The sequence below is a fragment of the Fringilla coelebs genome, assembly GCF_963513975.1.
Source record: "Fringilla coelebs genome assembly, chromosome: 7".
NCBI classification, from domain to species: Eukaryota; Metazoa; Chordata; class Aves; order Passeriformes; family Fringillidae; genus Fringilla; species Fringilla coelebs.
In genome coordinates this window covers 15775415-15796053 of record NC_140035.1, presented here as the reverse complement: position 1 = coordinate 15796053, position 20639 = coordinate 15775415, and the positions used below count along the sequence as shown (strand labels likewise).

General features: G+C 51.8%; 2 protein-coding genes across 4 annotated transcripts; both read right to left on the bottom strand.

Moving 5' to 3' along the window:
* Positions 1-21: 21 nt before the first annotated feature.
* Positions 22-6034, bottom strand: ZFAND2B (zinc finger AN1-type containing 2B). Of its 3 annotated transcripts, none has more exons than XM_084209535.1 (9): positions 5895-6034; positions 5076-5170; positions 4517-4648; positions 3717-3868; positions 3170-3277; positions 2931-3000; positions 2318-2394; positions 1632-1713; positions 22-1365 (listed from the first exon to the last, which is right to left on the bottom strand). In XM_084209535.1, exons 1-9 carry the CDS (start codon positions 5947-5949, stop codon positions 1327-1329), a joined length of 810 nt encoding a protein of 269 aa, XP_084065661.1. In that variant the 5' UTR covers positions 5950-6034; the 3' UTR covers positions 22-1326. The 3 variants fall into 3 exon arrangements, with proteins under 3 accessions (XP_084065661.1, XP_084065662.1, XP_084065663.1); XM_084209536.1 differs by having other exon boundaries at positions 1632-1710; XM_084209537.1 differs by lacking the exon at positions 5895-6034 and adding an exon at positions 4740-4831 and having other exon boundaries at positions 5076-5092.
* A 423-nt stretch (positions 6035-6457) lies between these two features.
* On the bottom strand, positions 6458-20628 carry RETREG2 (reticulophagy regulator family member 2). Its single transcript, XM_084209543.1, has 9 exons — positions 20255-20628; positions 17934-18040; positions 13242-13272; positions 12370-12505; positions 10961-11045; positions 10054-10191; positions 9641-9735; positions 8624-8759; positions 6458-7911 (listed from the first exon to the last, which is right to left on the bottom strand). The coding sequence occupies exons 1-9, from the start codon at positions 20464-20466 to the stop codon at positions 7187-7189; spliced, it is 1665 nt and encodes a 554-aa protein (XP_084065669.1). The 5' UTR covers positions 20467-20628; the 3' UTR covers positions 6458-7186.
* Positions 20629-20639: the final 11 nt, after the last annotated feature.

Below are 20639 nucleotides of genomic sequence, written 5' to 3'. Positions count from 1 at the left end.
GTGGGCAAGGGGTTGAGCAGGCTGTGAGCACCTGCCCCATCCCCGCACAAAGGGCTGAGCTTGGCAGGGGGCTGCACCCCAACAGCAATGGAAGAGCAGGGCAGCTGGTGTCCCTCTGTGCCCCCCACTTCAACCACCATCCACAGATATGTGCCACTCTGGGCTGGACACCAAGTGACTGCTCCCTCAGGTACCTCTGTACCTTGTGCTATGCTTTTATTTTCTCCCAAGCAGCACTTTGACAAGTCTCAGCATTCCCTGGACCCAGCCTGAACCCCCCTCCCTCAGCTGCTCAGAGCAGGACAGCCCAGTCATATGCAGAACCAGGAACAGCCCTGCAGGCAGGAATGGTTGCAAAGCAGCACAGCTCTACATGGCTGCAGACCCCCTGCAAGAGGCCAGCAGGACAAATCCCCTCCGCCCAACCAGGCTCTAGGCTCAGGGCTTTGTTTGTAAGGAGGGGTTTTGTGCTATTGCTATCCAGGAGGGGATCACCAGCAACACACCTGGAAGAACAGAGGCATTCCTACCCCAGCAGCATTTAAACAGGGCCCTGTTTAGGTTTAGGGCAGCAGGAAGGCAGCTGCAACCATCCCATGTGAGCGATGCTGCCACTCAAGCCACTGCCAAGGTTACTTATTATATTAAACCAGATAGGAAATGCAGCTCCATTCAGTCTCAGAGAGCTCTTGTGCCCCAGCCGAGCAGGGTAAGGCCCAACGTGCTCTTGTACATGCAAACAGCAGGGAGGCACCGAGGGTGTGGGGAGTGGGGAAGGGGCTGCTTTCACACTGCTGGGAGGCTGCACATTCAGCCGTGCCATGCCCAGGCAAGAGACCATCCCAGCCACATTTGCTCTTTGCTGAGGGGCTGGCACAGCCCTCCCCAGAGCATGGAATCTAGCCCCCCACTACAGAAGGCAGGTACATCCGAGCTGTATGACTGAGCATGCAGAGATGTCCCCACACAGCTCTGCCCTCGCCCCACAGTCCCAGCAGTGTTGGGACGTGGCTGTGGCAACTGCGGCTAAGTGCAGACCCTGGGCTGCTGCTTGCTTTGGTCAGTTTGCACCCAGCCCCGTCCTGTACACTCTTCACCTCCCCAGGAGCATCAGCAATTTGCTGCACTAATTTTATACAGGTACTAGGGCTGAAGTGTCAGTGTATATTTGGTTGCTTACAGCTCCCAGGGAGATGAGCTGTCCTTGGCAAGGGGCTCTTGGTACCAGTGTCCAGGCCAGAACCCCCACGGCATCCATGTGGGAAGCCAGGCTCCTCGGGTCACAAGCAGGATCCTATGTCGACTGGCACAGCCCGCTGCCCCTGCCTACGACATGCTGCAGTTGGATGGCTTTGAACCGTGTGCCTGGAACAGAAAGCAGCACACAGTGAGCAAGGGCAAGCAGGCTTCTTCCTCTCTCCTACAAGAGGGCACATCTAGTGCTCAGGTTTCCAGACGTGAATGCTCAGCAGTGATGCTGCCACTGCCCTAGGCTGGGCTGCTCTCCTGGTGAGGAAACCCAGGCCAGACAGAGCCCAGAGTAAGCAGAACCCAGGGAGGCCCCCTCCCTCAAACAGCTGGGCCAGGATCAACCCCACAGCAGCACAGAGCTTGTAGCCAGCCTCACTCACCTGCCGCTGCGACTGCTGGTACTCGGCTTCGCTCGCTGACAGTGCCTGGGCCAGTGCCAGATCCTCCTCCTCCTGTGTGCTGCTGGGACAGTGATGCATTGTGTGCCTCAGCCTCCCTCAGGCTCAGGGGCTGAGTGCTCAGAGCCATTCTGGGTTTCAGCATCTCACTGCAACCCCCCAGCATATCTTACGGCAGGGAGCAACTGAGGATAACTTTGAACAGGCATGGGGCTGGGGAGGGAGCAGAGGATCCAGCTGGGGCTGGCAGCCAGGAATTTGGGCCAAGGAGAGCCATGTTAAGTCCAATCAGTAAGATGGTGCTTTTAGCAGCATTGGGCACTGTGCCTGGGGACATGAGCTCCTGCATGTCCTCCATGAACACCCCTACTCAACCTATGCATGCTCCAGCCAAACCCATTAGCTGACAAGTGGTCAGACAATGGTTTGCCCTACTCTGTGTGTCAGTCACTGTCCCCTACCAGCACCCCTAGGGCTGAGGGCTTGCTTGCTGAACAGTTCCCTCTTGGCTCTGGACTCTTCCTTTTTTCCCCTGTCAGCCAGAGAGGCATCATATGGAAACACGTGCTGAGAGGAATATTATCCCAGAGCCACATGATGCTTCCCCAGGCACCTTTCACACACAGGGGAGAGCACAACATACCACACCACGTGCTTTGGGGCTGTACCTGGGTTGCTGTGCTGAGCTGCGTGCTGACTCTGCCAGGGACATCTCCAGAGCTCGCTGCAGTGCCTCTTCCTCACTCTGAAACAAGACACCTTGTCACCAGCTTGGCCAGGGTGGGGGGCAGGAGGCAGCCCTGAAGCACATGTAGTAGGTACAGTCTTTCCTGGACAAGGGTAGGCAAATCTTCTCTCCAGGAGACCAGACAAAAAAGGTGAAAAACTGGGGCTATGGACAGACCAGTAGTGCTCTCCCACTGCCCAAGAGGACACATCCTTAATGCAGGAGTATGCCATGAGTACCAGTGGAAAGCAACTTCCAGTCTCCTCCAGGCATTGCTTGTAATGCAGAAAGACAACACCCAAGGAAAATGGCTGGTGCACTTTGTCCCTTTGGGGAAAGCTAAGCACCAAGTGCAGCTGAGAGCTGTCATTCGCAGGCACCAGAGCAAGCTCTGATTTCCCACAGAGCATTCAGGATCACTGTCTGCCAGGGAACACACAGCTGAGAGCACAGTCACCTACAAAGTGTGGGCTAGAAAGTATTTGTTGCAGTCACATCCTGCAGTTCTTAGAGGGCACAGAAACCACCCCAAATGGCCAGGCCAAGCCACTCACCAGCCCATTCTGCAGCATGACAGCTGGAGGGGAGGTGCTGTGAGTCTGCAACGCAGCTGCTCTGCCTCCCCTGCAAGCAGAAGAAAAGCTGCGTTATTGTCAAGGCAGGGAGCCCTAGTATGACTATCAGTCCTGCTGAGGTACAACAAGAAGGGAGCCGTTGCTCTGGTATTCCACAGAGAGCCAAGATAAGCCTGGTCATGCCCACCTCAGAATTACAAGTCAGGCCATCACCTTACCTGGCACAGGCCAGAGAAGAGGAGCTGTCTGCTGGCCTGGCAGCTCCGCTGCTTGATGCAGTGACTATTTTGGAGGAGGATGCCTGGGCTCTGGTAACTGCAGCATGCCTAGGACAGACAGGACACCCGTGAGAAACTGTTTACCACCATGAGCAATTCCTGGGCATTGAACAGCTTGGGATATCAAGCTGGATAAGCGAGACACCTCCCTGGCTCCTCTTCCTCCCATGTTGTGGCTGTTATTCCCAAGAGTTTCAAGCGCTGTTTCTCTCCCTAAAACCCTGTACCAGGACAGGCAGAAACCACTGGCTACAGAAAAAGGGGCTGGGAAAAGAAGCAAGAACAAAGCAGTCAGCAGGCAGTACTGACAGCTTTTGCTGCAGGACAGACTGTGTATACTGGTGTGCTTGGTGCTGCAGGAGGACACCCTGGCACTCAGGGCAGGGAGTGTCAGAATGCAGCAGTCCCAGACAATGGGCTCCTTCCCTGTCACTAATCTGGCAAACAGGCCCCACCCCTCCCAGCCTCTCTGTTCTGAGGCCCTCACCCTGCTTTGGAAAGGGGATGTCCTGCCCCACTGCAGTCATGGTCCAGGGGGTGCCGGTGCTTGAGGCAGTAGTTCTTGTGGCACTGGTCACAGATCACCTTCATCATCTCCTTCTGCTTGCAGCCAGGCTTCAAACACTTGTTGGTGAAGATCTGAAAGATGACACAGCAGTGCTGAAAAGGAGCACATGCTGTGGGGCTGTCCCTTCTCTCCATGCCAGGCCCTGGGTACAGATCAGCCTTCCCCACCAGTGTTACCTTCTGCAAGGCTCTGAAATTTGTCTCTGAATATTTTCTTTAGATGTCTCTGAATAATTTCTTTAGATAGTTCATTAGTAATTCACTGGTGCCTCAGTCTCCATAGACAGGGGTCTCCACAACCACAGAATGCACAGCAGGAGAAAGAGTGCCTTGCCAAGGACTGCTGCATTCCGTACCAGTGCAGTGATAGCCCAGGGCATTCCAGCTGCCAGGCTGAATTCCTGTAGGGCCAGGTCCCTGCAGCAATTTCATCTCCTGGCAAGATGGGGCAGCTAATTGCCGACTGCATTTTCCTAATAGCAGCATGCAGTTTACCATCCTTATGTCCCGGGTGGCTGCCCAGCCCCACTCCATCACCACCTTGCTCCCCCAACAGCCTCCACAAGGCCCTGCAGATGCCTCCAGCTTACCAACCCTCCCTGGATCAGCCTGTGCCAGAGACAGCAGCAGGCAGGGCTGAATCTGTGTTGTTTTCATCCCATTGCCAGGCTGTGTCAGAGACCTGGCAGAGCTCACCTGGCAGAGCCCCACAGTACTTACCTTGCGCTTGCGTTGTGCAGGGTCAGACTTGCAGTCACGGTCAATGTGCTCACCCACCACAACATCAGGCATCTCCCCCCGCCTCACAGGGACTGGGGTGTTGCAGAGGGGACACACTGGGACCTGCACATCCTGCAGAGACAACAACGGGGAGCTGGGAGCAGGTACCTGGGCAACCTTGAGCACTGCACAGTCATCTCTCTCCCTTTCAGGACCTGCCTACCATGGCTTCCACAGCTTCAGCTGCAGTTTGAGATCCTGCTCATGACCCTCCAACCAGCTTGCACAGCAGGTGCAGAGGCACAGACATACGCTCTGGAAGGGAAGATGGTGTGGCTGGGAGATGCCCAAACCACTTCACTCAGTGGGACAGGGAGGGTTGGATGTTTGTGGCACTGAGATAGAGATCCTGGCTTTCAAGTACATCTTCAGATTCAGTACACATCCCAAGGGTGACTACTCAAGTGACCAAAGTCACCACAGATTATTATGATGGGTAGCTAGAAAAGCTCAGCAGCTCCATGCAGGAGGGTGGATGAGATCTGCTCTCTGCACTTACCTTCTTGTAGGCAGAGGTGCAATCGTGCTGGGCATAAGCAATGTGGTCAGTGCAGAAGATCTGCTCACAGGCATCGCACTTCAGGGGAAGGAAGTCTAGGAGCAGGATATGGCATGGGCAGAGAGCATGGAGGTCAGCATTGCCCACCGTAGCCCGGGGGCCTCCCCGACTTCCCAAAGACAAAACAGTGACCCGCGGCAAAGCCAGTGCCGCTACTCTCAACCCCCAGCACGAAAACAAAAGGGCTGCAGGTCCACAGCCACGTCTTCAGAAATACTCAGGGCTCCTCCTCAAAACGTGCGGTCCCCGAGATCAGGAGTAGCATCCTGAATCACACCAAGCTCCCCGCGGGCTGCCGACCTCCAACCGGTGGGAAGTGATGCTGACATCCCGGGCTTCACCCACCGGGATAACCGGGGCATGGACGGGTCCCAGCGGACCCGCCGCGGGCGGCCTCCCCGGCCTGCAGCACCCAGGCCCGGCAGGGGAGTGCCTGTCCGGGCCCTGCCCCGCTATCCCCGGGCAAGAGCCGCGTATCCGGACAGAGCCACAGGCGGAAACCCGGTCTACCGGCACGGCAGCCAGCCCCCTCTTAGCGGGGTGCCCGCGGGCAGCAGGAAGGATCAGGGACCCCTCCGCCATGGGCAGCACGGGCGACACGTCCCGCCCTTCAAGCCCCGCCACCGAGCGGGCACCCGGCACCGCCCCGCCGCCTCCCCGCAGGCCGGGCTGCCCGCTCCGTGCCGCCCAGGCCCAAGACCGCGGCCGTGTCGCCGGCGTGCGAGCCGTGCCCACCCCCCGGGTTCTCCCGGCGCTCACCCAGGCGCTGGCAGGCTGGCCAAGAGCAGTGCGCGCCCAGGTCCGGGAACTCCATGGCGGCACTGCCGCCACCGGCACCGGCGGCTCCGCCGCGCCCGCTTCCGGCGGGGCGTCACGGGGCGGGACCGGGCACAGCCCCGCCTCGGCGGGCCTCGCCCCGCCCCGCGGCCCCGGGCAGCGCCCTCACCCCTCCGTACGCGCTTCCTCCGGGAGCACCGCTGGGACCCGTGGGAACACCGGCTCCAGAGACCTGCCCGGCGCCGGGGGAAGGCTCAGGGCAAGGCGGAGTCCACGAGGGTCATCGCCAGAACCATCCTGCCCTGCCAGGCCAGCAAGAAGTGTCTGCCGCCATGGGACAGCTCGAACTTATCCCTCCATTCTTCCTCCCCTGCCCCAAGGGAAACAAGCCACGGATCCTGCCGTGCAACAAAGCTGCTCAACTGGGTCTATTCCAGTCACCTCGGAGTCTCCAGGTGCCATGCTCCGATGCCCAGCAGAGCACAGATGGGATGCTAGAAGGGTCAGTGGTGCAGAAGGCAAGAGATACCACAGCAGCAAAAAACTGGAGTACTGAACAGGGCCAGGAGTGAATTTCATTGATTGCAAAAAAATCAACTCCACAGCCACCCAGTAACAGAACTCAAATGAGACAGGGAAAAAAAGCAAGTATCACCCAACACCCTGTTCCAGCAGTGACACAAAAGACAGTAACAGTCTACAGAAGAGGTCTCTGCAGGACACCCGTCTGCCCTTCCCCCTTTACTGCTACCCTCTGCTCCAAAGACCCCCTTCCCTTTGCTTGCCCCTGAGAGCCACATTTGACTGTGTACCCCATCCCTCCCCCCAGACAAAACCAATGAAATTTAAAATTATTTACACTTTTAGCCATTTAAAAACCCAATAAAATAAGATTGCATATGTCCTACTGGGGATGTGGGTATTAGCAGCAGCTACAGCTAGCTTGGTACTCAGCGTGCAAAACAAAAGACAAACAGAAGACAGACCAAAATACTGCACCATTACTAGGAAGCGTTTGCTGGGGTTGGTGTTTCAATTGTGGCATAAGGCTTCTAGTAGCCGGCTCCTCCCCAGCTGCAGGGCCTCCTGCTCAGCCAGTGAAGGCCAGGCTCTAGAAGGATGGAAAGGATTCATTATTCCAGACACAGCACATTAACACTGATGCATTTCCATCCCAGTCAACACAAACATCTAAAAACCCACTGCACGTTCACTGTGTGAGTTTTTCCTTCTTTCCAGTGATGATGGAGGAAAAGGGGTAGCACAGGTAAGACCTAAGACATAGATGTTGCTGTCATCACTGCCTCCTCCTCATCTCCTTGCTTTGGCAGCTCAGCAAGCATGGGAGAGGAGGGAGACGGAGCAGCCTCTTGTGCCTCCTGCTCCTCTCCGAACCCCAGCTCTACATCCATTTGCTCCAGCTCCCCCTGATCCAGTAGCTCAAAGTCATCTGCTTCCTCCTCATCCTCCGGTGAAGCTTCTGTCTCTGTCTCCACCACTTCGCTCTCTGACAGGTGTGCTTGGAAGCTCAGTTTCTCTTCAGGCTCCGTAGGGAGGAACTCGGAGAGGGGGGGTCCCTCACTGGCCTCTGAGGACCGCAGGAGGGCAGAGAGGGTATTCTGCACCGCTGTGGTGATGGCAGTAGTGACGATCTCCTCGCTCAGTGTGTTAATGCAGATGCCCAGGCCTGGGGCAGGGACAGTCTTTGGCTCTGCATTGCCTCCTGCCGCTTGCCCGCTCCCATTGAAGTGCGTATTTACAAAATGGAGAGGAGACGCGAGGCGAAGGATGGAGAGGTCAGAGTCCGTGGCCTCTTTGTCTGCTGAGTCCAGCTCACAGGCAGCGTGGGCAAGCTCAGGACCCAGAGGCACACCAAACGCGTCTTCGTCACTCTGTGGTCCCAGGTCTCTGGAATGATATTCTTCCACAGATGGAAACTCTGCCAGGTCCTTGGAAAATGACTCCTCTGGCTCACTGTGCAGGCTCTGCTGATCCAGGTCTGAAAGGCACCAGCATTAAGGTACATGTTCCCTCACCTTGACCTCCCACCCATCTTCCCCAGCTGACACACCACAGCTGACTTTAAGGTACCTTCCCCATCCTTGGAGGACAGGAGGAAGAGGTCTGCGGTTATTCCCTTCTGCCAGTGGCATGATTCATGTGTAAAGTTTCTTTTGTGATCCTGTTCTATGTTCTCTGTGTTCAGAGAGGACTTCCTCCTCCAGCTCATGCTCTATGCATTTAGAGCCTCCCATTAAAACTCCCAAGGGTCAGGGAAATTGTGCTTACATCACGTGCCTGCTCCTTCCCAGGCACCCAAGTGGCCACTGTGTGGTTACCTCCATGTTCTTCACCACTAACCAGTCTTTCTCTGAGCTAGTAAGTCTGACCTGTTTCACCCAGCATCATATACGGGTGTGTTACTATTCTAATCAGTTATTTCTGTGGGACTTTGTGGGTGGCCTTGCTCCCTTGTTGGAGTCACAAGACTGCATTGCTTTGTGGGGCAATAATTAGAGGCTGATATCCACTCGGGACCAGCTTCTGATCAGCCATGAAGTCAGGGCATGCTGCACTGCTTTTCCTTTCTCCTTTCAATGCTCTCCCCATGCAAATAGCTGGGTTCTCTCCCTGTCCTCCCATTTGTGTGACCCATTGTTCTGGGCCAAAACACCAAGGATAAGGGGGCAGCAAGGTGTCCCATTATGTACCTTCAGAAACGTCCGTCAGCTGTGGGGTGGTAGCCCTTGAAACAGAAAAGCCCCCACTCTCCAGGATAGAAGCCTCCTCATCAGAGAGCTCAGAATCTGTGATTGACAGTGCCAGGGCAGTTTTCTTCACATCCACCTGCATGGGATGAAGGCAGAGAGACAAATTCCTGTGTGTCTAAGTACCCATGCTGCCTATGGGCACCTCCAGACCTTCCAGGCAGAAGTCCTTGCAGGAGGGAGTATGCTGGCAAAGTGCTCCCTGCACTGGAGGGAAGGGTATCTCAGCTCACTGGCTTTCCTGCAATAAATCATTGCCCAAAGGTTTGCCTGCTCTCAGTGAAGAACACAAAAGAGGCAGCACAAGATGGGATGAGACTGTAGGAGTCTCAGAAGGCTTTGATCCTTCTCCTGGGATCACCAAGGAGAACACCGCTCCCCTTTTGCATTCATACAGAGCGAAACAAAGCCTTCTACAAGTAGGAGTAGTTCAAGTATCCACATTCCTTTGGAAACAAACTTCTCACCTCACAGCCCAGCCACATGCCCAGAGCTGCTGTTTGGTTTGTTTCTGTGGTGTGAATATAGAAAGGTCACACATAATCTGTCTGAAAGCAGAGAACTGTGTAAGAGACACTAGAGCTGCTCAACTCCCTTCTCTGGTTTTGAGGAGCCCCTGCACATTACAGCAGGGAAGTTAATTTCTTCAGGAGACACTCACATTCTCTGAGCATGAAGCATAACCATCAAAGTAATTCTGAGATCAGAACAAGGCACATGGCTGGCCCTGCCTTACTATAGCATCATCAGCTCTGTGGCACCAAATTCTCAATACTCAGATTGGAGACAATGGCCTTCCTCAAACACATGACCTTTCCCCTTTTCCCCTTCTGCAAAGAAGTGATTTATTGCTCTGCTGTTTGTTATTACTATTGCTGTACTCAGACCACCCCTTGGCTCTCAAGCTGCTATAGACCAGAGAGGAGGGACTGGCTCCTGCTAAGCTCTTTGAGCTCTTACCACTGGGGAGAAGCCTGACAGCTCTGCTTCACTCTCACTCTCTGTCTCTGCTGTTGGCTCATCACCTGCTGCAGGCTCACTCTTCCCTTGTCGTTCTGTGAGAAAGAGAAGAAAGGCTTTACATGACACTGAAAGAATTTTCTGCCTTTATACACCACTATCCCCTACTTCCTCTGTGAAAGTGCACAGCGTTCCTGGAGACAAGCATAATCCGTTGCTCTCATGTGCTGTTCTCAGGATCACCTGGGAGCACGCAGTTGTTCTCCACATAACCCTTAAATTTCCACCCCTGCTCCCCTGCAGCCTGTCACCACACAGTGTTGGCAGACATGGTCACCCATTGTCCTTCTGCTACAGCTCCACCCTAGGAATACAGCACCAAAAAAAAATAACCAGAGAAAGTGGTTCCTTACTCTTCTTCTCATGCTTGTGGTGCAGGGTCTCTGCCTTCATACTGTAGTCCAGTTTCATCAGGACAGGCTCCAAACGCGTGTACATCCTCTGGATCAGCTCATGGTAGACCACCAGAGGCCACAGCAGAATGCTGAGCACTGTGGACATGGAATGCAGCAGTGTGAGAGACCAATCAAGCACAACCTGACTCTTCCTGTAGTGCCACTGAGAATGTCTTCAAGGGAAACTCATTTAAATGGCATGTTCTTTCCCATCTGACTGCCTAAAAATCCTCATCCGTGGCTCTTCTTACTCATTGCAAAGCTGCTTGATTAACCAGGTTTTATTGCCAGATCTTAGAATATAGATTTATGTTAAGATGAAGCATAAGCCCTTCTCTTTAGCCACTGCACCCCAGACTCAACATGCAAAAAAAGCCCTAAAATGAGCTTAAATGAGAATTAAAACTAAGTATTACCAAAATTTTTATATGGGTAGCTGCATTGAGCTCATGTGTAGATGCACTCACAGCAGAGCACCAGAACAGAGTTATTAGGGACTCATGAACAGTGAAAAACGTCTATTTACCCAACATGCAGCTTTGTTAACAACATTCTCGATATGGATTTGCCCACTTTAGGAACTGAGACTGTAACTTCCTGCTTCCCTGGAGCCTCGGCCAGCACAGCCTCAGCAGTGGGGAACAGAGGGCACCAATGATTTAGTCACGGCTCCCTCTCCTGCCTTTGGAGTCGTACTGCATGCACGTGCTTACAGAGACTTCCTGGAACACATTCCCTGTAAATTGATTCATCATCTACCACAGATTCCCTTGAGAAAACTACAAATCTGTTTTTACCAGCCTATCAACAGCACAGTTAGGTCATGTCTCAGCTTAAGTCAGACAAGAGCGCTGCTTTTACTCACAAATGATGTAGGAGATCATTATGCCTGGAACATAGTGTCCAACTACAGCCAGAATCAGGCAGCCTGAACAGACACTCATGCAGAACTGAAGAAAGAGAGAGGAACAAACAGAAGTGACAAGAGGCAGAGATACATCTGTGTAACCCATGCCAGAAACCCCTTTAGTGCAACATGAGGGATGGCCCTAACCAAGTCAGTCAGCCAGCTCTGCACCAAGTACATTCGGGTGCTGACAGTCAGAACTCTGACAGCTTGGCTGGGTTAAGCTGTAAGCATTAGAGGTTCAAGTGATGACCAAGGAAACCCAACGCCCCAATAAACAAATCAAAACTTTATCAGACAGTCTTTTATGAAGTAAATTATATTTCTTGAGGATATGATGGGATATTGCGAATTGCCACTTGTACATCTCTCTGTAGAGTTCAGCACTTCAGAAGAAAACTGTACTGTCCTGACAGAGACAGGAACCTGTTACAGAGTCACCAGATGCTGTGCCACTGCTGTGCCATAAACCAGCTGGCAAAAGCATTAGCAGAGCCCACGCTCCCATCAGACCAGGACCCTTCTCCTCTGGAAAAAGTGAAGTATAATGGTGCAGCCCTTGGCTTGTCTTACATTTTCCTGGGGGCAGGTGGGGGGAAATGAGAATAGACAATCTGCAAACCAGGGCATGGGTTCAAATATGGACTATATCGTGCAATTAAGAGTCCAATTCATAATGGAGAGGATCTGCAAAAGCTAAGGTTCCTCTATGGGCATTGCTCCCAGTGAATTAATTCTTTATGGGCATCTGCAGACCTGGTCTTCTACTTGCTGTGGCTGGGACAGAAAAGGAGCAATAAGCAGGGCTAGAAACCCACTCCTTTCGGCACACTGGATGCCAGGAAACCTGACACAATCCCAGTGGCTGGTCTGTCCTACTTTTTGTAATGCTAAGGCAGTTCCTGTCTATAAATCCTTTCCAAACTACATCACAGCCATTAGAACATATTTAATGACATGTTTCCACGCACTCAGAAACAGCACTGCGTTTGGACTTCGCTAGCAACAGCCCTGTCTAGTGAAATAGGACCAGCTTAAGAATGGAACTCATAAAGGGCCAGGGACTGTAGGCTTCCCTTTTCTTCTCCCCAGTCCCAATCTAAGAGCTTCCTTTGTACACTAAGAAATGAAATCAAATATAGCAAGCCATTCACAGCAGAGGTTAAGTTCAGCTCCAGTTTACAAATACTAGAAGTCAATTACTCATTATTTAAACTCCCCATGGCATAGAATCTGCAAGGAACGAACAGCAAATACTGGACAGGGATAGGAATTGTAAAAATATTGAATTTACATTCTTCCATTTCTTAAGGCACAAGTAATGGAAATAAAAGCCCTGCACAGAAGAGTAGGTATCTCCAGCTTACCTTGGCAGGATTTTGCCTCTTGTACTGTAGCAGCTCCTGCAGGTAGAGCCTGAAGGTGACCCAGCTCTCTGCCAGACAGTGGCACAGCTCAGGGACACTGAGCAGGTGAGGTTGTGCCCCTGAAGTCACCCCCTCACTAGAGACAGACAAGAGCAAGAAGACAATCTTTGAACATGGTCTGTTTTCCTGGGGGAGAGGAACAGCTGCACCAGGAAGCAGAGTTCCCTACCAAAGCTTGATAATACTGACTGCATTTTCCACTGAACTAGATAAGATGCTTGATTTGGTGACAGTTTTTCCCTTCAATCAGGAAGAAAGTCAAGAGACACCTGAGCAAAGCAGCAACAGATACCATGCCACAGAATCCCCACGCCACAAGCCCAAGATGCAAAGCATTTTACTCAAAGCCATACAGACAGAAGCACTGGAGGTGGAACTAGTTATATGGCCTCCTCTGGCACCAAGTCCAAGGTAGGCAGAATGCAGTGCTCAGACCTACAACCATGGCCAACGATGCAAGCCATGCCACCAGAGAGAGCACGTTCAGCCTGTGGAAGTCAGTCTCAGTGACCTCCTTCTCTCTGGAGGACTCTTAAAATAGCTCAGGACAGACCCAGAGAAGAAATCTAGGAACTCCTAACATCAGAAGTACTTGAGCTTTATTGCTACTGAAAGAACACTAGCTTTCCCCAGAGTCCCAAACTGTGGCTCCTGAGCTGATAAGCAGCTACCAGTGCGGAAGTCACTAGCAACGTTTCACAGCAGGAGCCATGCAGTTTATTGACAACAGGAAAAAAGGACAGGTGAGATCACCATACTAAATTAAGGCTTCCCCACTCTCCCCACACCAAGGAACACATCTGTGAGCTTACCTCTCTCCTCCTGGCTCCTCTGATGGCTGTGCTGTAGACAGAACAGAGCACATTAGTCAGCCAAGTAAAAAATACAACCTGACATTTTTACCAGTTGAACAGAGCAGAGCTGCAGATGTATCATGCTTAGCTCTGGATGCACCCTGGGGATCCTCTTTGTGCTCTCATGCAAGCAGGAATCACTGGCTTGGAGCCTGAGATGCGAAGGCTTTAACAAAGCATGCCTGGAGACTTGGAGCAGCAGAGCCACTGGTCTCTGGGCACCCCAGCACACCTTGCAGCCCAACACACACACAGCAGGGCACTCATGTCTGAGGTGTACCGTGGTGCTTACATGGGGCTGTCTGCTCCAGGGATCATGCAGCTTTTCCTGGTGTCCCATACGTCTGGGCAGTGCCATTCCCACAGTGGATGCCAGCACTTGTCATTCAAAGGGGGCTGCCAGCACAGTTTTGGAGCTGGGCAAAGCTTCAGCTTCCATTTTGGAGATAAACATGGCACCAGGAGGTCTGAGCTGCATTTCCCACTGACCAGGCCCAGTCCTTGGCAGAATGCTATGTACAAATACCACAGATGTCCCTGTTGTCTCCATCCTCTCCCATGGAATTAAGTAACAAATAGCAGTCTTGTGCATAATTTTCTAATTTTAGGGCTCTTTTATGTCCCCTGACAGCCTTTTGTGCCAGGCAGCTATACTCCTAAGGTCCATTACTCTGGATAAGGGAAAGGCTCTCCCAGTCCCCTCTGCACTGAACCCAGTCATGATCAAACAGGGACTTAGCTAATGCAGTACTGAAAAGAGGAGTGTTGTTTCAATAGCAGAGGTCATATATGATTATGCTCTGCTTTTAGATATGCTGAGAAAAAAAATTTCTACAACTGAAATGCATCAGCCTGGTTGCTCACAGATTGGATATCTGTGATACCAAGCTGACTGGTATGTCAGGATGTACAGGGCTCAAAAGCTCTTCTCTCAACACACTTTGTAAGTCTCCTGTGTTTAACAATGCCCTGTTCATGCTCTGATAGCTCATTGAGTTCTATCTTCCTGTACCAGTCTGCCTACTGTCCTAGAACTGGCAGGGACTGATATATCTTTGATGCTGTCTGACCAGCAGCAAACTTGGTACATGACATTATAACCCTAATCCTGTCCCCTACACTGCATGTCACCGTGTCAACAGAACTAAGAGACTAGGCTTATAGTTACAAATGGGCTAAAGAAATGCAATGTGTGCAAAAAGGGGTTTGAATCCTCCCTGGAGTCACCAGCCAGGCACAAAGCCCAAGAGTGGCAGTGACTCCCTCAGGGAAATGCACCAAAGATGTGAACAACCATCACTGCAATCACCCAGTGAGACTTCAGACTCCACCCAGCTCAAGCCACAGAAGAGACCAACTGCTGGCAGCCCTGCCACTGTTCTCCCAAGACACAGGGTGTTGGGTCAAGTCTGCCAGACTCCTCCTCCTGCTGCAGGCACCGCACCAGCCGGCTCACGCAGTGGAGCAGGAGGCCAACCACCCAGAGAGGAGGCGATTCTTTGAGAGCGTGACCCAGATTTCCAATAATCAGGCCTGACAAGAGGAGTCAACTGCTCTCAGAGCAGGCTGCCCATTCGCTCCTCTGCCCCCGAGCATTTGGCATGGCGGCTGGGGCAGCTCACAGAGGGAGCCTGAGCTGCAGTGGGAATATGATGGAGGCAGCTCCACCCCCACAGGGCAGCTGCTTCCCTCCTGCAACTGCCATTGCTGTGTTTAGTTACTGTGCTCAGGAATCTAAAGCTGCTTAACCGCAGCACACAGAAATCCAGCTCTATCTCTAAGCCTCCTCCATTACCTGCACTAAATCACCAAATACATTACATCTGGCACTGGCCAGTCTGTGAGGGCTGGCTACACCAGTTGTACAGTGTACCAAATGAGGAGCTGGGATGCTCTCCACCTCTGCTGGACAGATGTGCCAGCAACACACTAAGTGGGATGGCACAGGAACCCCACTCCTCTCAACTGGCTGCAGTCATCCAAGCCATCCAGAATACACCAGCAGAGGGAGCGAAACAATTCTCAGTTGATCCTGAAGGTTTCAGAGACACTTTGGGGAGCAGAACATTTCAGCAGGCTGCAGGGTCTTCACGTGATTTCAGCTATCTGGCAAAAGACAAGCTGTCTTTAAGATCTTCCTGTAGTAGAGCAGTCTGCCTGCTGGCCATCTCAAAGCATTGGAGTCTCAGACCAGTTGTAAGAACAGCCCAATCCCAAAAAACCTAAAGCATATCCAACAGGAAATGTTCCCTTAGTTAAAGCTTAACTCCAACCTGTGCTGAAATACTGTCAAGCACCAGTATAACTAAGTTGTCAAGCAGGACACCCAGAGTTGGCCTCAGATTATCAGTAACTGGCTGAAATCTTTCTGTCAGCATTTCACACTGGACTGTGGATTAAAACAAATCACTTGACATACACCAGACTCTTCTGAGAGATCAGACAGCCACGCAGGAGTTTAGGTTACATGTTGGTACTGACAAATTATTGTTGATGGATTCCTTGGCTCTTACAGGTTTTCAACATTTCTCCAAGAGACATTCTTCATCTGTGTGTAAACTTCAGTTAGAAAGCAGGGGCCCTTTTTAAGGAGTACTAGCATTCAACTGCAACACAACTTTTGCTAGAGCTCTTCCAGACTGCACTCTCCTGCACTGACCAAAACACAGCTGCCAAACAGTGATGCTACCAAAACATCTCTACTTGATATCCATTTCAGGTGAAAATGGAGATGCTTCCTAAGTCCTTAAATAGTACCTAAGAAGAACCCCATGTAGATATTGAGGAAATACCCTGCATGGGAGCTGAAAAGATGCAGTCCCTTCTGAAAGGGCCAAAAAAAGTTGTGCATCTTGATGCTGTGTGACCCTCATCACAGTGTGTGAGTAACTGCAAAATACATGCTGAGGTTTTAGCATTCCTTCAGAAGTCATCTTATAAGCAGACATCTGAGACATACACAGCTGTCACAAGCTGAGGTTTGCATGTACGTGCTGACTCTTGTAGGTATGGTACTGACCCATCTCCCAGAACTCCAGAAAAGACTAACAGGAAGCACTAAGGAGGTAAACCACAAAGGTGCAGCTCTGCTTCAGCAGGAAGTGGGAGCCAAACAAGAACCCCTGAGTGTCCAGGAGTACCAATTCAATGAGAGGCCCCTCAGGAATGCAGAGCACCACTCTTTCCTCATGGAAGCAAAGGAAACACGGTCCAGTGGATCACGTCAAAATCAGGCACATCAGAAAGGTGTCCCTGTTCTCTGCAGCAGGAAGGTGTGAAAGACGTGAAGAACACTGAGGAGAGGTGCAGTATGATGTGCACTGACTTTGAGCAGAGTCGATAGCATAGGATGAGCCTAATCTCTGGTGTTGCCGTTTTGTTTGCTTTCCTTTTTTATTCTTCAAGGCCCTGCTTCATATAAATTGATTTCAGTATGAATTTCCTATTTCTTCTATGACAACACAACTTTTACAGGCCAAGTACTTGCTGGAATGATTCCACCCCCACCTGCCTCAATGACACCATTCTGTACTGGACACCAGGCTTTTGCATTTCTGGACACGTTTCAAGCGAGGTGGTTTGGGTTGGCTTTAAACTATTCCCTTAAAAAAACAATGTGAATAAGCAGGAAATTAAATTGGCCAGTCCAGTCTAACTGCCTGGTTACCTGTACCACACAAAGCAAACAGTTTCAAGACTACAGCTGTAACATACTAATCTTATCAGGATTTCTGTGAAAGCACCCTTTAAGTCAGTACCCTTTTAGGTCAAATAAAGGGCACCTTACAAACACACATATAGAGGGGCTTTCATTCAGAAACTCTCCCTAGAGTAGAGAGGCAGGGATGGAGGGCCCTGAGCTGCCTTTGAACAGTAGCAGTAGATGCAGTAGGCAGGTCTGGGTTCTGTCATTTAATCAACTCCAAAGAGGGAGGCACTCAAAGCAGACAGCAGCCAATCCATGTCTACCATCTTTATGAGGCCATTCCTCTTGCTGCTTTTGTGTCTAATGTTGGCACAGACCCTTCAATAAAAGGGAAAGATAAGACAGGTGATCAGACTCACTGATTAGCTGGAGATCAGATGCTGTTCAGTACAGGTACAATACACTAACTGTTGCTGCTGTCAGACTTCATCATCCACTCTGCTTTCTGCCACAAGAAGTGGCTCTCGTTTGCTTTGTTCCTTTCAGGGTGTAAACCCACACTGAACTTAACTAAAACCAATGCACTTCCCTTCCCTCCCCTGCTTCCCTTCCCTTCTCTTCCCTCAGCTCAGCTGGCTGTAAGTGCTCACACTTGAAATGATCTTTTTGCCACATTTTCAGGAGAGAAAGGACACAGCAGAAACACATCATCCCTGTCATTAGCTTCCCTGGCAAGCTAGCTGGGCCCCTTACTCACTCTCAAAATTAGCCAGTCCCAGGATTTCTCAGCACTGGCAGCAATTCTCCATGCCCAGAGTATTAGGATACATCCTAATCCTCTGACACAAAAAGATAAGAGGCAGCACCAGTACCTAGGCCTGCAGTTAAAAGTAGGAATGGGGCTTACATGACTGCTGAACGAGCCCAGGAAGGGCCAAAGCCATAGCCCAGCAGCTGGTAACACTAGAACCATGTCACAATCTACAGTGCTAATCATCACATACCTGAGAAATCAAACAGGAACCTGGGTTTCCACTTCTCCAACAAGAGGATGCCAAGAAGGGACATGCTGAGGAGAAAGAGGGGTCTCAGGGAGGTGGAGGAAAACAACCTAGAAACGAAACAGAAATTGTTAGACAGGCAAAAGACAGTAAATTACTGCTCTTGGTGAGCAAATAGATACAGCTCAAAGCAGAAATGCCCAACTGCTATGGGCCACTGCAGCAAGCATTGTACTCTGCAGACACCCACCCACACCACAGCATATTCTCAAATGGTGCCTTTCCCCACCACCAGACAGCTGACTCCCTGCCATCTTCCAGTGCTCTCCTTCCCTGCTTCTGAGCTCCTCCCTAGGTTGCAAAACAAAGCTGATGCTCACTTGTACAAGTCCCTCCAAAGCCTCAAGGTGGAGGCTCTAGATAACATAAAGACAAGCTGCTGTAGCAGAAAACTGCTTGCCCCTCAGCCTGTTTGCTGAAAACCTACATCCCATTTGTCATGGCAAGGTCCATCATTACATGCAGGCAATGCATCTTGCCATTCTAGATGCCCATTCTCTTAACACAAAGCTCTCCCTGTTTGACCAGAGCCCAGCTAGCACTTAGCTGCTCACTTGACTTTATCATAAAACTTTTAATGTCCCACATCCACACACTGGCTCGAGCCACTTGCCAGCTCACACAATACTACTCACACACAGCTGTGCAATGCCACTCAAAGGGTTTATCTGTCCACTCCATCGAGATTTGACAGCAAAGGTGCCAGGGTGCCACCTGTGCCAGAAGTGGCTGTCTGCATTCATCCTTTCCTCTAGTTCAGAAGAGCTCCTTTTAACTCATTCAGAAAAAAAAAAAAATACGAGGGAAAGGCATTCACCTTCACCTCTTTAATGAATATTCCTTTCCAGAAAGGAGGAGCAGTTTTGCTTTTTTACCCTGCTCCTCTTCAGTGAGTTTGCCAGTAACTAATGACAAATACATTGAACAATAACTGTAGTCAGGGAGACTCTCACAATGCAGAGCAAGGAGGGGTTCCCACCAAGTCACAGGTGTAGAACTGGAAGTGAAATGTGCCTCACTGGGCACACACAGAACAAAAGCTGTACTTTCCATGGGCTAACAGGACCTTTGATGACCTAAACAATGACATTTGTACTCCTCTTCACTGAACAGCAATTCTGTAGTTTAACAAATCATCTCTGGAAGAATTTCCTATTCCATCTCATTTATGAATTTCAGTTAAAAGATGCTGGCTAAATCCTCTATGAGACCCTACATGATTTCTCTTCCTCTATTTAAATCTCTCTCTGCTGTCCCATATTTTGGACACTCTTTGTTCTTCTCTACCTTTTCACACAGTCTCTGGGCTGTCATTGTCTACTATCCCTGCCATCTCCCCTACCACCTGCACCTCTCCTCCTCTGTCTCACTTCATAGCTCTGCTCTGACTTTTCAGCTGGTTGAGTAGTCCAAGAGTTTAAGTCTGGCTACCACGTACACTTCTGATAATCATATGGATGACGGAACAGAACATAAGCTGCCTCATCAGAGAGACTTCAAAGGTTGTTTCATCACTTATTTTTCCCTCCTCTAAATCCAGAATCTGCTCCTTCCTGTTTCATCTGCAACCAACATTTAACTCTATCCCTGGCCACTTCTGACCTTTTCTGCTGGGAAGGCCACTGGCTGAGAGCATTTTCATCAGTAAAACTGACTCACTGTTTATACAAACAAACAGGATGTTTTTCATTCCCATCCACAGCTGGGCTCTGCCACTCACACTCCCATCTCCCCATGCTGCTGCCCTGCCGAAGAGGCAGGGAACTGAAAACAGGAAAGGGGGAATGCTCTCGCGCCAAAGCCGAGTGAAAAAATCAGCACCTCCCGGGAAAGATTACCGAGCAGAAGGGTTTAAATAAAACGCCCCAGGGCAGCTGCCGATGCAGGAGGCCATGGAGCTCCCTGACCGCAGTTACCGAGTGAAACGAACTGATAAAAACACGGATGCAAAAATTAGGCAGAAACGTGCCTGGGCGAGGCTCCAGTTGGGCCCATCTGCATTTTATTATCGCGGGACAAGGCAAATCCTGCTGGCACTTTCTCCCTTCAGGGAGGGGCCTGTTTATGCCTGTCAGAGGAAAACAGCGCGGCTACTCCCGGCTGTGCATATCCCACGGCGGTGCGGGCTGCGGGAACGCACACCGCCGGAACCCAGGGACATCGCCGCGGGCCCCGAAGCCGTCGCACGCTGCGGGCACGGGCACGGGCACGAACCGGACGGGCGGCACCGACGGCTCCCGGTTCCCCTTCTCGCCCCAGCTCACCAGAGGGCCCCGCCGAGCGCGGCCGCGGTGACCAGGCTGTGCAGCGGCCTCTCCCACACCAGCAGCCGCTGCGCCGTCGCCAGCGCCGCCTCCCAGCCCCGCAGCCGCTGCCGCAGCGCCGCCGCCAGACGCGCCGCTGCTGCCGCCGCCGCCTCCTCCTCCTCTTCCTCGGCCGCCGCCGCCGCCGCCTCCTCGGCGCGGCCGCTCGCCATGGCTGCGGGGGGGGAAGAGGGCGGAGGTGCCGCTGTCACCGGCCCGGGCGGGCGGCACCGCCTGAGGGACCGGCGGCCGCTGCCGCCGCGCGCGTGCGCCCGGGGACGGACGAGGTGGGGGGGAGAACCGGGTGACACCGGCCGCGCGTGCGCCCGGCGGCGGCAGGGGCGGG